The sequence below is a fragment of the Myxine glutinosa genome, chromosome 5, assembly GCF_964187855.1.
Source record: "Myxine glutinosa chromosome 5, kmMyxGlut1.1, whole genome shotgun sequence".
Classification (NCBI taxonomy): Eukaryota; Metazoa; Chordata; class Myxini; order Myxiniformes; family Myxinidae; genus Myxine; species Myxine glutinosa.
In genome coordinates this window covers 132555122-132571427 of record NC_136265.1, presented here as the reverse complement: position 1 = coordinate 132571427, position 16306 = coordinate 132555122, and the positions used below count along the sequence as shown (strand labels likewise).

General features: G+C 41.4%; 1 protein-coding gene across 1 annotated transcript; it reads right to left on the bottom strand.

Moving 5' to 3' along the window:
* Nucleotides 1–1329: 1329 nt before the first annotated feature.
* On the bottom strand, nt 1330–15100 carry MTRES1 (mitochondrial transcription rescue factor 1). The gene is made up of 7 exons (XM_078778732.1): nt 15063–15100; nt 10780–10794; nt 10242–10359; nt 10003–10160; nt 7234–7306; nt 4293–4458; nt 1330–1995 (listed from the first exon to the last, which is right to left on the bottom strand). Exons 3-6 carry the CDS (start codon nt 10296–10298, stop codon nt 4300–4302), a joined length of 447 nt encoding a protein of 148 aa, XP_078634858.1. The 5' UTR covers nt 10299–10359; nt 10780–10794; nt 15063–15100; the 3' UTR covers nt 1330–1995; nt 4293–4299.
* Between the last annotated feature and the right edge of the window lie 1206 nt (nt 15101–16306).

Genomic DNA, 16306 nt, shown 5'->3' with positions numbered 1-16306 from the left:
GAAAGTTTGTGAGTTGGCCTGTACCTGCAGTACCTCGATTTGAAAGTTTGTGAGGTGAACTGTGCCTGGAGTACCTTTATTTGAAAGTTTGTGAGGTGACCTGTACCCAGAGTACCTTTATTTGAAAGGTTGTGATGTGACCTGTACCTGGAGTACCTTTATTTGAAGGTTTGTGAGGTAACCTGCACCTGGAGTACCTTGATTTGAAAGTTTGTGAGGTGACCTGGGCGAAATTGTGAGTACGAATCTAATTTACGCTCTCGCTTGTTCGGATGTGCTTTTTCCAAATGCGTACTCCATTATATGCAAGAAGGTCAATTTTGTCAGGTGTCCTCAAACAATAGCACAAGTCATGGAGATTGACTGCAGAGGAGATCGTACCTTGGCAACCCTCATATTCTCCTTGTATTTTGACGCATCATGCCCTATTAAGGACGTGGCCATCTTTGATCTTGACACGTTATACAGGTCCCCACTCCATTCCAGGAGGACCTTCTGGCCATGCCCATCAACTCCCAATTTGACTGTTTAAGAGCCAAATAATATTTGTTTAAAATGGCAACTGTCTCTGGCAAAAGATACAATTTATAACTAGGGTGAGCAGAGTTTGCCGGCGGGGACGATCGGCCGGCCGGAGAGACTCAAGTTGTCTTTGAGGTCAAGAATACTCGAACTTTTAAGCAATTTTTCACCATTGAGAGATAGGGCCAAAAGCGATATATCGCATGATGTTTCAAAAGGTTGTGGACAGGTTATGACAAACATTGGTGGATGAGTTGGATAGGTGACAAGAACAAGAATCAGATTGCTCGATGGGATACCTGAGGTGACTTTGCCTGGCATGACCATGTTCAATCAAGACCCGGATACGTTGCAATATCAATGACAGTGATGAACCTCACACTTAACTTCAACCCATCTCCCCCAAATGATTTGCGGTTGAGGAAATATGGCGAGGAAACGTCCTCAGAGACGTTGGGTGATAGATGGTGCAACCGCCCCCAGCACCCTGAATACTGGAGACCTTCAGGAAGGACACCTCAGAAGCAGACGTTGATGAAAACACTGCGGCTCAACCAAAGAGAAAAACCGTGCTCAAGAGGTTTATGGAGAGCATGAATGGTTGCCGTGTGTAAATCCCACAGCAGATGAAATTGTTGATGAGAATAAGCCAATGAATAAGAAGAAAAATAAGTAGAAGAAGACTCTTTTTGGCAGAGGGTGAATCCCCATAATCACCAATTGTGCAAACCTAAAGGTGAGGATGTAATTTTGGGGAAGCCCTCAGAGTGGGTTTTTTAACACCTGAATTCAATCAAAGGTCACAAGTTTGGTTTTTAAGAGTTTTTTAATCTCTGGATTTGTGATAATCATTGCACAGAGCAAACTAAAATGTGCACAACAATGTTAACTTTGAAAAGCTACTCTCTGTTTAACGCATTGCTGATATGTGTTGTCATATGTTCCAGCTATGACAGCACAAAATTAAAATGTCCCAGCAGAGTGAGCAGCCTCGAGCTTCAGCTTCAGAATGAGAAATTCACAAAGGTCGTTAAAATGACGAGCGGAGCAAAGTTCTCTGGAGCCGGATAGCGAGCAACCTGCAAACCATCACCTGGAGCGACACAATGTGGTCCAGCAGGTGAGCTTGTTGTGGGTGGTCCAGCAAGTGAGCTTGTTGTGGGTGGTACAGCAGGTGAGCTTGTTGTGGGTGGTACAGCAGGTGAGCTTGTTGTGGGTGGTCCAGCAGGTGAGCTTGTTGTGGGTGGTCCAGCAAGTGAGCTTGTTGTGGGTGGTACAGCAGGTGAGCTCGTTGTGGGTGGTACAGCAGGTGAGCTTGTTGTGGGTGGTCGAGCAGGTGAGCTTGTTGTGGGTGGTCCAGCAGGTGAGCTTGTTGTGGGTGGTCCAGCAGGTGAGCTTGTTGTGGGTGGTCCAGCAAGTGAGCTTGTTGTGGGTGGTACAGCAGGTGAGCTTGTTGTGGTAGTCTGTTCAGACCTGAGTGAACAGAAAAGACACTCCCTTTTCCCCATATCCTGTGCCATATATGTCCATTACACATTGATCATGCATGTCCTGTGTGTCACATGATATTGACAGGGACAGCTCCTGAGAAAGAAGCAAAACGACGAAGAGGTTCGAGAAGAGCAAAACGAGGACGAGAATGATTGCCTGCAGCAAGATGCAATTGAGGATATAAATCAGGACAATGAATATCTTGTGGAAATAAGTAGATTGAGAGAGAGGCTGAAAGAGGATGAAGACCCGCTCACTAAGGCAAAACAGCAGGTTAGTTCCTGATGACAATTTAAGTCTGAATCAAATTGAATAGTCAAAGCAGAAGCATTTGATCCTATTAGACCTTCATGTTTAAGAATTATTGAACCGATACCCATTACATTATCAATCATCCCATCTCCTTTAATTCTAAATTGATGTGCTACACCTGGTTACCGTTTCGGTTTAAAGTAACCCCTCCCAAGATACATACCTTCACCTAACCTTTAATCCGGTGGTGAAAGGAACATCCCATTTTTTTTTTTAGTTTCCCGGGTGGGACTGTTAAAGTTTTGTATCCACTCCCTGAATTATAACTAAACTTGTTGTTGTTCTCTGTGATATTAAAAAGGGTATTGTAAGTTTCCATAGACAATAATGATGATTCGTATTCTTTTGTGGGGTCAAGTTGGAGTGACTAAGGGAATGAAGCCGTGTAATCGCTCGTCGTGAAATTAAAGCTAAGGATTGTGCTTCTCATTATTCAAAAAATAATTCTCATTAGCATCTCCAACAGATGATGTTTTTACATTTTCATCGTGAGAGAATTAAATTCATTTAATATGGGAAAAATATCTTTGTATTGACGTTTATTAACTATTTTCATATTCATCAACTGATCTAAAATGGCTGATGCTTCATTAAAACAATAAATTATCTTCATATATTTTATTGTATGTTCTATGTGTTGGCTCTTATACGAGCCTCCACTAAGTATGCAAAAAAACAATTGTTCTTTCCAGCCCTCTTACTACCTAACAGCAATAACAGTCTATTAACTAACTGTGATGGGTCATTTGGAAGAGGGCCAACATTGAGACCATCTCCAAGCTTACTTAAAGCAAGAATGTTTCTCCTTTTCATCCCTCCTATATTTATATTTTTACCGGCAACAGACACTCCATAATCAAGCGAGTTTAGTAAAACAATATATGCCCTATCATCTTCATTTTGTGTTCATCTTCATTCAACGGTTCATCCAAATAAATTGAACTATGATATCCATCTTTTGTTAGAAGAAACATTAATCTGGGGGTTAATTTAACAGGTGGTCAGGCAGAACTTAAGAACATCAATGTATCATTAAATATCAATAGCTTTTCTTCAACAAGACAGAACTGTGCTGGTTCTTCTGTTGGAATGAGACCCGCTCTGGTTTTTGAATCCGCCGAATATTCATTGTTTTGAAGAGCTTCCACAACATAATCAGGAGGTTGATTTACCTTTTTCAGTTGTTGAAATAACTCTTCATCATCATATTCTAATTCTCCTATATCTCCGAGTTCTTCCTGTGTCATTTCACTAAAAGCGGTTTAAAAAATTTATCTTGTTTTCTTTCAAACACTTCTTCACCGAAAGTGTTAAAAGTTTCTGTCCGCGTTTCTTCCTTATGTCTTCCTGTTGTTTTCCAACTTTTGAAACTAACTCCTGATGCTCCTTAAACCTTCATGCCCTTTCTTGAGCATTCATTTTCTGTATTTATTTATTTATTGAAAAATATAATTTAACATCTAATCTTGTTCCACAACGATATATTTATATCTTCCAGTCGTGTGCTACACTCCACAAATTCCTTTTTACTACATAATGTTGAACAATTGTTTCTCAAAAAGTGTTCATATCTATTGAATTTACCTAGAATAAAATAAAAGTGTTTTTATTTTATTCAATTGTTTCTTATTGAGAGACGAGGGAGTTGAAAGCATGATTGACCAAGATTAATACAATTAAAAGACACACACACACACACACACACACACACACACACACACACACACACACACACACACACACACACACACACACACACACACACACACACACGTACGTTTGCTTTTGTTTGATAAGGATGTTTGTTTTGAACTTGAGGTGCAATGAGTTACTTTGTTTCATTCACGTTAAGTAACTTAACCAGTTTCCATGTTTTAAAAGAATGGTAACACCGAGGACATCAATGCAATTCAGCAATTGATGATCACTTTGTGTGCAATGTGCATGAACGGAGCTAAAGTTCTAACCTCTCTTTCATTCATATTCGTGCTGTTGAATGCGTTTCCATCGTCGTAAAGAAACACGAAAAGCACCCGAAATTGTTTTCTTTTCATCCACGGAGTTCAGCAACACCCGACTGACCACGTGGTTCCCTCCTTCATCCAATAACTCAAGAACGTCACCAGGGGTCACCTGAAAAATCCGAACCCAGGGGCTTGGTCCTTCACGAAGGCACTCAAGAAATCTTTTCTTACATTCTCAATTAGGATGAAACGACAAACAATTGTGCCACGTTCAAACTTAAAAGAACCTCGATGTGAATAAGAAAGGTGAGCAACAATGTTGGTAATTGAAAAAAATACACTTTAACCAAATTACATAAATTACAATAAACCTATCCTAACTAAGCAAATACACAAATGCAACAGCAATGTCTTCACTTTTATATAAATCTCTGACAGCCTTGACTGAGATGAAGTCCGCACTTGTATAGATCCACGTCCATATACTTGACTGTGGTTGTTGTACACTGTCTGCAGTTATACCGTTTCCCAGTCCGCCTTCAAACAAACTGCCATTGCTTATTGCGAAAGTTGAAATTTGGGCTCATCTGTAAAGTGCACCTTGTTCCAGGTTTGGTCATTCCGCCGCTTAAATTCCACTGGCCATTCCAGCCTTTTTCGTTTGGTTGCCTCAACTCAGCAGATGTTTCTATGCAGCTACGCATTCAATGAGACCACCTTGCAAGAGTGTCTTCCTGTTCTTGAAGAAACATTAAAATCCCATAATTACACCTTGGTCATTTGGAAGATCTCCACTGGATCGTTGTCTATCATATAAAGAACACACCCTGAGCTGGTTAACATCACCTTGGGAGAGTTTGGCGTTTGTTCCTTGACCACTCTAATTAGCAACAATACCAGTTTCACATATCCTCCTACTCGGGAGACTTGGATACAGCTCTTGTTGAACCATGTAGTCTGGCTGCAATCTGCTACATGGATTACTCTTCACATTGATTTCTTATGGTTGTCATGTGAAATTTCCTTATTCCCACACTCGAAGTCGAAATATTCTCCACACTACAATTGATATATCATCGCCTATACTTTTATAGTCCTTCTGTGGGTGTGGTACTTTGAATGCTTGGATGATAACCAATCACAGTGCACTATATCAGCACATGACCATAGTATGGAGCATTTCCTTACCCTCGCCAAAGGAGAGGGAATTGCATTTGGGTCCGTTTGTTTGTCTGTCTGTTTGTCTGTTTGTCCGCACAGAATGAGTATGCTTTTCTCTGCAACCGTTGGTCCAATTGCCAAGAAATTTTCACCATAGGAGTGCCTCCTCCTGTATAATTTTTCAACAATAATTATGACGTCATATGTCACGTGGTACGGGCAACATGTTGGAAAAACCGAAAGACTTTGCACACTCTATATCTCCGAAACCTCCCCATGGAAAAAAATGAAACGTATCATTGTCAAGTACTCCCCATGAGGAACAACATGTATTCATTATGACGTCATAATTAGACAAGTAGAATGCTTGATCCAATTAGTTTGAAATTTCTTGAGCATGATCTACACAAAAATTGTATGGGAGAATTAAATTGATGACGTCATTGGTCATGTGTTTTGGCAGACATATTGGATTGAACATAAATCTACATCATCAATAAACCACACAAACACAGCAGCTAATAAACACCACACAAAATACACCACACAAACACATCCTGGTGAGGTTCTACAATCTCTGATTGCTCTTTCTTGTTTTTACACAAGAGATGTGATTATATCACATGTTATTAGCATTTTATACCTCGTTGTTCTGATGTTTCTATAATTACTGTATTTGCAAGACATGCGTTCTAGAGCTGTGTAGGCATCAGGTGGTTTTATGGAAGGTGTAGAAGGTGGTGTGGAGGCAAGGATTGGTACTTTGTTAATGGAGTACCGTGAAATGGGGTGAACAGGGACAGCAAGGTGAATAGGGACACAAACTGAAAAAAAGTTCGGAAACTTTTTTCGCTGAAAATTGATAACCATACTAATTTGTTGATATTTGGGTTGAAAGCGTTCTCTTGTTTTTAAAAAAAGCAACTTATAGTCCCTATTAATCCCATATATGGGTTAAATAGGAATAAATTGGATTTTTATGGCTGTCCCTATCCACCCCGTTTTACGGATGAATAGGGACAGTCACTAATACAAAAAAATAATAATCAAGAAATAGGGACAGTTTGGAGAAACGTTTTATCCCATTTTTTTTTTCATTGGCACCGTGGTTTATATTATGGGTGAATATTATGTGCATCCATCTGAGCTATCAATTTAGCAATAATTTGGAAACTCGGGATTGTTTCTTGATTATTTTTATTTGTATTAGTGACTATAGGGACTATAATAGGGACTATAAGTTGCTTTTTAAAAAAACAAGAGAACACTTTCAACCGAAATATCAACAAATCAGTATGGTTATCAATTTTCAGCAAAAAAAGTTTCCGAACATTTTTTCAGTTTGTGTCCCTATTCACCTTGCTGTCCCTATTCCCCCCATTTTATGGTAGGGTGGAAAGAGGATATATTCTGAAAGAGGAGTATTGAGCACTCAGCAATGGGTTGGCAAACATTGTAGGAGTTAAAGAGGCAAAGGAAGGACATTTTGCAGTGATACAGCTGGGTATGGAGAATGCGTATGGGTCAGTGCTGCATGACCTGATTGGATATGCCAAAAGGAACCATGAATTATTAATTATGAAATATATTTTAATGTACTTGTTCTTGCATTAATTATGAAATAACTATCCAATTATTTATCCCCCTTTTTCCCACAAGGCATTTTTGTAACATTATATTCAGTCCTACTGTAATTAATGTGATCGTCACTACAACATCCTCTGGTCTTGGTCTATCTTAGCATAAGGATTGAAAAGGTGCAATTTGCAATGGTCCAGCTCACCTGTGCACTTTTTTTTGCAACCATACAGCCATTATGTTGCAGTTGGTGAGAGTACAACGCTTCTTCAATCACCCTGTGAAACGTAAGGATTCATCCTTTACCATAACAGCATAATATATAATTATTCCAAATTCAGTCCATATTCATACTGAGTAGCAAAAATGAAAGGAATTTAGTCATAGGGGATTATGTACAAAACCCACAAAGGAATGAAATGCTAAAAAAAAAGAAGAAAACAAGAACACGTCATGCAGAGCACGATACTTGCAAAATCCACCCCTCCCTCCAAAATAAGTTGCCATGGATACATCAAATTGTCCATTTAATTAAGATTAATATTGACGATCAAAATCAAAGCTCGGGTCAATGGATTAAAATTAATGATTTTTCAGATGAAAATTAATGATCTTAGAAGTTTGACCTTGAGTTGACCTTTGATCTTTTGACCTTAAATAGTTGGTTTCCCAAATCAGCGATACACTATGTAATTTCTGTTTATTTTTCAAATTAATAGGATAAAAATTGATGATTTTCCAGATGAAAATTGATGATTTTGGAAGTTTGACATTGAGTTGACCTTTAACCTTAAAAAATAGTTGGTTTCTCAATTCAGTGAGGTACTATGCAATTGCTGTTTAATTTTCAAGTCAATCGGATGAAAATTGATGGTTTTTCAGATGAAAATGAATGATTTTGGAAGTTTGACCTTGAGCTGACCTTTGATCTTTCGACTTAAAAAATAGTTGGTTTATCAATTTAGTGACTCAATATCCAAATGCTGTTCAATTTTCAAGTCAATCGGATTTAAAATGACGATTTTAGAATTTTGACCTCCAGATGACCTTTGACCTCAAAATCAATAGGCTTCTCAATTGGGTCGACCTCTACAACTTGGTGAAGTTTCATGACGATCGGTTTAGAATTGTGACCTGTAGGCAAGTGACAAAAAGGCAGACAGAATAACAAACACAACCGACCAATCTACTTGAAAAATCCACAGATTTGCAAGTAATAAAACATGAAATAAGCAAATACAAGTCTTTATAAATGTCTTTGATAATAAAACCAAGTAAAAAGCAAACAAAAGAATGAAGAAAATCATGACGTATTTAAATGGAAAACATAACGAATGTGAAAAATACCAAATACATCTTATCGAAGAAGTAAACAATTAAAATATATGAATGAATGAATGATCGTTTTAAGGCCATTTTCCCCGCCTGAGCGGGGGTTAGCCTTGCGGGCCCCATGACAATCATGGTCCCCTTTTTGAAGCGATGTTTTATGGCCGGATGCCCTTCCTGCCACCAACCCTGTTAGTCGCCTCTTGCGACACACAAGGAATTACCAGTGAACTGGTACTCAATTTGCCGACCTCGGAAGGATGACAGGCTGAGTCATTCCCCCCTGGCGTTAATTCAGCGATCGACCGGGATTCAAACCCAGGATCCTTGGATCCCAAGCCGGCACCCTAACCACTAAGCCAACACCAGGCTGGCACATTCAGACACCACCCAAGCACACTTGGACACCGCCGACAAAATGGGCGCCGAATGCTTTGTCCTACCGCTGCAGCCTGACCCGGTGTCCTGGATGTCACAGGATTGTCCCATTTCATACTTTCCTAGGACGCAATTTGTGTCTGTGGTCATGCTGTGGATGTGTCCCACTGTCGCGTCCACGGCATGTCTCACCGTCATGTCTGTGCAGTGTACATGCTGTGTCGATGTCCCACCCCAGTGGAGGGGGAGAGGTGTGTGGGCTGGTGGCGAGGTGAGATCGGTCGTCGGCAGGCTAACACAGGTGTTTCATTCATCGCTCAGCTCGCCCATGCACATGTGCTGGAAGCTGAGTAAAGATATCCCAGGAATCCAATTTTTACAACTTTTATTGAACTTCATCTGAACTTTGTTTGTTTGTCCTGTTTCAAATCTTTGAGCCGTTCGTTTTTTAGGTTCCATACGTCCGAGAGAGCTGAAATTTGGCCAACGGTCGTCTTTTCTGGTACATTTTCATCTATCATAATTTAATTTAAATAATGTTGTTGTTTTTTTATAATAAAAAAAGGTTTAAAACTTTAAAAAATAAAATAAAAGTGTGTAGCCCTAAAACATGTTTTTTTCATTTACTTGTTCTCGCTCCATAGATTAGACATCACAGCTATGCTGAGGAAATGGAAGCCCCTGGTTTTTTAGTGACAAAGGCAGAGATCAGGAGACCTCCGTTTGTTTCTTGGCATGGCCTGTGCCTAATACGTACCCCAGACAGTTTTTTGGATCAAAAGAAAGAAGAGAGGGGGAAAGTGAGAAAATGTTTATTATTTTGAACAACCTCTTGATGTGTTGTTGTATATTATTCACAATTCAGCATCTAAAGAAGGCTGTGATTAATATGATTCATTCTTTTAAAGAAACGATTTACAATTTAAGGTTTGGAAGTTAAGACATGAAATAATTTAAATAGCAACACACAGCACCACTTCAGATTTTTAAAAAGCCTTTCCAGTTTCAGGAAGAAAATTTGATGAAGTCTCACTTCCTTTAGGCTTTCCTGTGGCCCTTATAATATGTGTTACGCCACTTAAACAAATAATGAAGACACAAAGTAAAATAAGAGATGGTAGTTAAGAGAAAAGTAAGAGGGTATTCACCATCCTATTTTACACTCATAAAAACACATTGATGATCACAGAAGATGCTTCAATAAATTGATTTCAGGGTAAAAATGCATTGCCACGGCAACGATGCTTCAACACATAGCAAGACCTACCGGCGTGAGAGGCCAAGTCCAGCTTTGAGAATACTGTCAAACCGAAGAGAAGGAACAACAACATTCAGATCTTTGAAAGTCTTGGTCCCACCAGGTCCTTCGGGTGTTGCCAGTTCCTCGTCCGAAGTGCTGCCGTCATCCGAGCTGCTCCCATCATCCTGCCACACAAAAAAAATCCAAATCCATCCCATAAAAAGAAACAAAAGTTATAAATAACATGAACACATTGAATATCAGACCTGCAATCTGCGTGGCTGCTTTCCATATGACCGTTTATTTTGGCCAGGTGCCCCCATGCAGGTGAATTGGATCCTGTCTTTAGGCAGCAATGCAGCAAAAGGTGGAGAGGCAGAATGTCTGGAGTTGACAATTAGGCTGAGGGAAGAACGGCTTTGTGAATCCAAGCCATTTTTGACAGGAAGAATACGAAAAGATCCAAGAGGGGAGAGTGGGTGAAAGAGTAAGGAAGGGAGTGCAAGACTAGGCCAATGTGAAAAAGACCGACAGTCAGGTGAACGTACAAAAAGCCGACAACGGACTTGAGCAGTGGAGGCCAAGGATGACCAGTGGCAAAATAGAGCATGATGAACCGAAAGATGATAAGATGGCACAGTAGTTGGAGAGGATAACAAATGAAAATTGCGATGGAAAATAACATCAGTTGGTAGAGAAGAGCTAAATGAGAATGTGTGGCCAAAAAGAATAGTCTCCGATCTAGTAAGAAAGACAACGGAGAAGCGCCTCGTGGGTCCCAGCACTCGGTGGAGATGAGGATACATGATGTCCCTCCACCTGAAACAACAAATGCAGAGAACATTCAACCAGGATTTACAATGTTTATCCTTCTGTTATCTGCTTATACTCTTTAGTTTATGCATTTAGTTTACGCTTTAGCAAAAGCACCTCCACAAGTCGCAGATGCTGTTGGTAAGGAAGTGCATAAATAAATCAAAACTACCTTTGGTGAACTTCTGGAAACCTACTCACAACCATCTACTTATTGTTGAGCAACTGCAGTGTATTTATCTTCACCCCTTCTCTACCCCTCTTGACCCCCTCGATTTGGGCCTGTAAAGTCTCTGGGACGTCTGAGAGTTTCCAAGGATTAAAAGCGATCTCCCAAGTATAATATTTCCGGAAAGGAAAGCACATACGTGAACATTCAAAAAAAATCTATAGACGGTCGTTATTCATCTAACAATAGGCCGATTTCAATATCAAAGTATCCACTCTACACTTATCCTGCATGTGTGTAATTGTGCCTTTGTTGCATTTAGTAGTAAACAGCATTATTTACGAAGAATATTCCTTGGTTTATTCTTTACTAGCAGTAAAGAATCTGGTGTTGGGCTAGCGGCTAGGGTGCCGTGCTTAGGATTACCAAGGATCCTGGGTTCGAATCCCGGTCGATCGCTGAATTAACGCCAGGGGGGTTGACTCAGCCTGTCATCCTTCCGAGGTCGGCTAATTGAGTACCAGTTCACTGGTAATTCCCTGTTTGTCGTTAAAGGCGGCAAAAAGGGTTGGCGTCAGGAAGGGCATCCGGCCGTAAAACATTGCTTCAAATAGGGGACCGAAAAACAACAACAACCACGGTTCCCGAAAAAGTCAAATAGGGGACCGAAAAACAACAACAACCACGGTTCCCGAAAAAGGCCAACCCCCGCCTTGCGGGGAAAAATGGCCTCTAAAGGTGGTTATTTTTATATATATATATACACAAAGAATTAAGTTAAGCACCCCCTACACAAAGAATTAAGTTAAGCACCCCCTAATATATATTCTTTGTGTATATGTATACATTGGCATATATTCTAAGGTATGTGAGATCAAATAATGATTGGTATGACATTAGCAATTATCCATTGATGAAATGCAGATGAGTGCACTCATCTGTGACGCCCATCGCTCGTGCAGCACGTGTTATCATCCACGTGGTCGTGATTGACGCAAAGATCGCTAGAGGTCTTCTCAGAACAATGACTGTACGTTAGAAAACATAAACGTCATCCACACTGTCCGTGATGGACCTATAGCTCCATACTTAAATTGAGGTGAAAATATGCCTAAAATTCCCAAAAATTTTCACCTTAAATTATTCAGAATAAAATATTGAAAACGGCATGATTGTTATGTTTTTATGTGACCATAATATCACTTCTCCAGAAAATATAGCAATATCATGGGTATATTACACTGTTTTGACGACAACAAACTTGTAATGTGCGAGGTTGTAAAAAAACGGGGGGGGTGCTTAACTTAATTCTTTGTGTATATATATTCTTTACTAGCAGGGGAACCCGGCGTTGTCTGGTGCTGCTCTAATCCTGTTGGTATTTTGAAGAAATAAATTGTTGTTTTTTTTCTATTTTATTTTTGTAGTGGCCTAAAACACTTTCCTACACCCACTGGGGAATTGGGTTGGGGATTTAAATTAAATACTATTCAATTTTATTTAATATTACCTTTCACGTCGCTACAAAGGCTTAGGCACTATAGAGCAATTAAATTATTTTCCCTAAAAATCGTTTTCTTTTCAAAAAAAATTTTGGGAAATAAAACACTCCCCGGCAATCACTGATGAACCTCTGAAAGTTCCCTTTGGCCACCTATGAGAAAATGGTGAGACACACATACAGACAGATGGTCGCTTAGCTGATGGGAATATTAAGAGATGGGGAGAGAGAGAATGGGAGAGAGAGAGAGAATGGGAGAGAGAGAGGAATGGAGGGGAGGGAGAGGTAGGGGAGGAAAGGGAGACGAGAGGAGCACAAGAGGGTGAGGAGAGAGTGAGAAGAGGGGGAGAAGAGGTGGAGGCGAGTGAGGTGGAGACTGAGAGGGAGGTGGAGGAGAGGAGGACAGGAGGGAAGGAGGAGTGGTGGGGGAATGGAGGGGAGGAAGAGAGAGGAGGGGAGGGGAGAGAGAGGAGGAGAGGGGAGAGAGAGGAGGAGAGGGGAGAGAGAGGAGGTGAGGGGGGAGAGAGAGAGAGAAAGCTGTTAGCTCTTTCACGAGCCTCGATTCAGTATACAAAAAAAAAAAAAAATAATAGAGAGGAGGGAAGAAAGAGGTAGGGGAGGAAAGGGAGACGAGAGGAGGACGGGAGGGGAAGGAGAAGGGGAGAAGAGGAGGAGGAGAGAGGGGGGAGAGGGGGATGGAAGGTGGAGGGGAGGGGGACATGAGGGGAGGAGAAGAGGTGGGGGGCTGCAGTGGAGGGGTTGGGAGAAAGAGGAGGTGAGGGGGGAGTGGCAGGATGGGAGGGGAAGAGAGGAGGAGAAGCGGGAAAGAGAGGTGAGGAGGAGTGACAGAGGAGGAGTGGGGCAGAGGACGAGGAGAGGAGTGGAAAGGGGAGGAGGGAGCAGGAGGAGGAGGAGGGTTGAGTGAGGAGCAGGAGATGAGAGAAAGGGAGAGGTGAGCAGGAGTTGAGAGAGAGAGAGGGGAGCAGGAGGCGAGTGAGAGGGGAGCAGGAGGCAGGAAGAGGAGTGAGCAGGGATCAGGAGGTAGGGTGAGCGGGCATCAGGAGGTGGGGTGAGCGGGGGATCAGGTGGGGTGAGCAGGGATCAGGAGAAGGGTTGAGGGAGGAGTAGGAGGAGGGATGACAGCCTTTCTCAAATAAATAAATATGCTTAGTTATAGGAATCACTGATTTCTTCAATTTTTCAGATTTCACTCCAGCTTTCAGCACTTATTTAGTCCTTGAGATCCGATCCTCAAACCAGAATACAGACTTTAATTATACATGAATTAGGCTGTGAGAGTAGATCGTGTTTCCAATGCAAGGCACATTTGAATGGGCTAAAACAAAATGGTGACTAAATGTTTTTTCTCTTCAAAAGGGGTGTTTATATCTATCCAAACACCCAGTTTTAATTCATGCACTCCTTTGGAGTTCCCTTAGTATGCAAGCAACGTTCCGAGTCACTGGGTTTCATGGTTTTGGAGTTATGGAGGAGACACACACTGAAGGACACACATTGCCTTTTATTATTATAAACTAGCCGAAAGCACCCGGCGTTGCCCGGGTTCTTTTTGAATGAATTTACTACTATAATTCAGCTTTTACTCACGGCCATAGAAGATTGACTACTATAATTCAGCTCAGCTTTTAATTGCGAAATGGGCCCAGCCTGGCCGAGGCGGCCTCAACCGGCCTCACCACCTAGCCTATAACCTTCCCGGGGCCCGTCCCGACATTTTTAGTTCGTTTTGAATGAATTTACTACTATAATTCAGCTTTTACTCACGGCCATAGAAGATTGACTACTATAATTCAGCTCAGCTTTTAATTGCGAAATGGGCCCAGCCCGGCCGAGGTGGGCCTCGACCGGCCTCGCCACCTCGCCTATAACCTTCCCGGGGCCCATCCCGACATTTTTCGTTCGTTTTGAATGAATTTACTACTATAATTCAGCTCAGCTTTTAATTGCGAAATGGGCCCAGCCCGGCCGAGGTGGGCCTCGACGGGCCTCGCCACCTAACCTAAAACCTTCCCGGGGCCCGTCCCGATATTTTTTGTATTAGAGGTTTCCTCCTATCTTTCACCGTTCAGGAGATTAGCACACGCAGACAAACAAACAAACAAACAAAAACTTTATTATATAATATATAGAAGAAGAAGACTAGCAGATAATCCAGCTCCACCGGGCTGTTGTAAAAGAATTATTTTCCATGAGAGTATGGAATATTTCTGGAGTTTGACAGGAAATAACCTTGACAACATAATGGCAGGGACCCCTGAAAATTCCACATATTGTAAAGTATGACGTCAAGTACTAAACCCCTTTCTTCTTTAAGTCCTCAACCCACCTCTCCACCCCCTTCACCCAACCCACCCTCACCCATCCCATCCCCAAGTCTTCAAGCCATCCACCCATATCCTAAGTCCCCAACCTCCCCCTCCCCCTCCCCCTCCCCCTCCCCCTCCCAACCTGAAGGCTTCATGAGCCTTCTGCCCTCCACATTCCAAGACAGAAATACAAATGTACACATAGATGGATAGATAGATATAGAAAGACATACACAGATATATAGATATACGGACACACCAAAACTGGTCTGCTCACCTGTGTATGAAGAAAAGTGGAAGCACTTTTGTTTCCGTTAGAAAGCAGAACAGAAGAAAATCGAAAAAAAGGAAATTGTTTGTTGGACAGAATTTGGGTGTTACAGCGTTGGGGTGTTATAGTATTGGAATTTTATAGTGTTGGGTGTTAAAGCTTTGGGTGTTACAGCTTTGGAGTGTTCGAGCGTTCAGGTGTTTGAGCATTGGAGTGTTTGAACATTGGGGTGTTACAGAGTTGTGGTGTTATACTTATCGTGTTGGAGTGTTACAGCGTTGGGGTGTTACAGCACTGAGGTGTTACAGCATTGGGTGGTGCGAGTGTTTGCGTGTTACAGCGTTGCGGTGTGCGAGCGTTGGGGTGTTCGAACGGTTGGGTGTCCCGAGCATTGGGGTGTGCGAGTGTTGGTGTGCGCGAGCGTTGGTGTGCGCGAGCGTTGGTGTGTTGGTGTTGTTGTGTTACAGTGTTGGGGTGTATGACTATGAGAGTTGGTGTGTGCGAGCGTTGGGGTGCTACGTTTTGGGACACCTAACCAAAGGAAAAGGTAAGACAGCCGTAAAACAAACTTTCATTTTGAAAAGCAAATGAGTAAGCTGAGGGATCTAAAGTCGATTACCTCGGTTTCGACTTTCGACAAGCAGTGAGTGGATCGGAAGACAATCGGTGGTCAATTATCCCTCACTTATCATTTAATTTTTGGTACCAACGTACCACTGTACTGTACTCATAGACAGATAACCTGAGGAAAACTAAACAGAATTTAAAAAAGGATTCGTCTTTGAACGCTTAAGATGTCTTAAAGAAAAGTACAAAATGCTATTGTCGGAAGTCAGGAATATTATTAAATGAAGTTGCAAAGGAATTAATATTCTTATAATAGACTTTCATAAAAGTGATCAATTGTAGTCAGAATTTCTAAACCTACTCCTTTAAGAATGTTACATCGCAATAATTAAACAGAATTTTGTCCATAATCATCCATCACAATACACCGCTCATAATGGAACCGGAAATTAATAACACCGTGGTACAATGCCTTGGCGCCAATTTATTAACACGTGATCGACACGATATAACCAAATCAACCTGAGGTAAAATCACAACCTCAAGATTTACTGAATCACTTCGTAACAAAAGAACGTTTAATAGTGTAACAATGTAAATTAATAAGGCGGTAAATATATCTAACAACTAACGTCAGAGAAGAGCAGGCGGGGCGAACCACTGCTTTATATATTAACTGGACG

Bases quoted from the DNA above. Each gene is read 5' to 3' on its own strand.
- MTRES1 (XM_078778732.1), bottom strand. From the start codon at position 10,298: ATGGGGGCACCTGGCCAAAATAAACGGTCATATGGAAAGCAGCCACGC. The intron at 7,307-10,002 runs GTAGGTCTTGCT...TACGTTTCACAG, and splicing joins GGACTTGGCCTCTCACGCCG to GGTGATTGAAGAAGCGTTGT. The intron at 4,459-7,233 runs GTGAGCTGGACC...CGGATTTTTCAG, and splicing joins TTGCAAAAAAAAGTGCACAG to GTGACCCCTGGTGACGTTCT.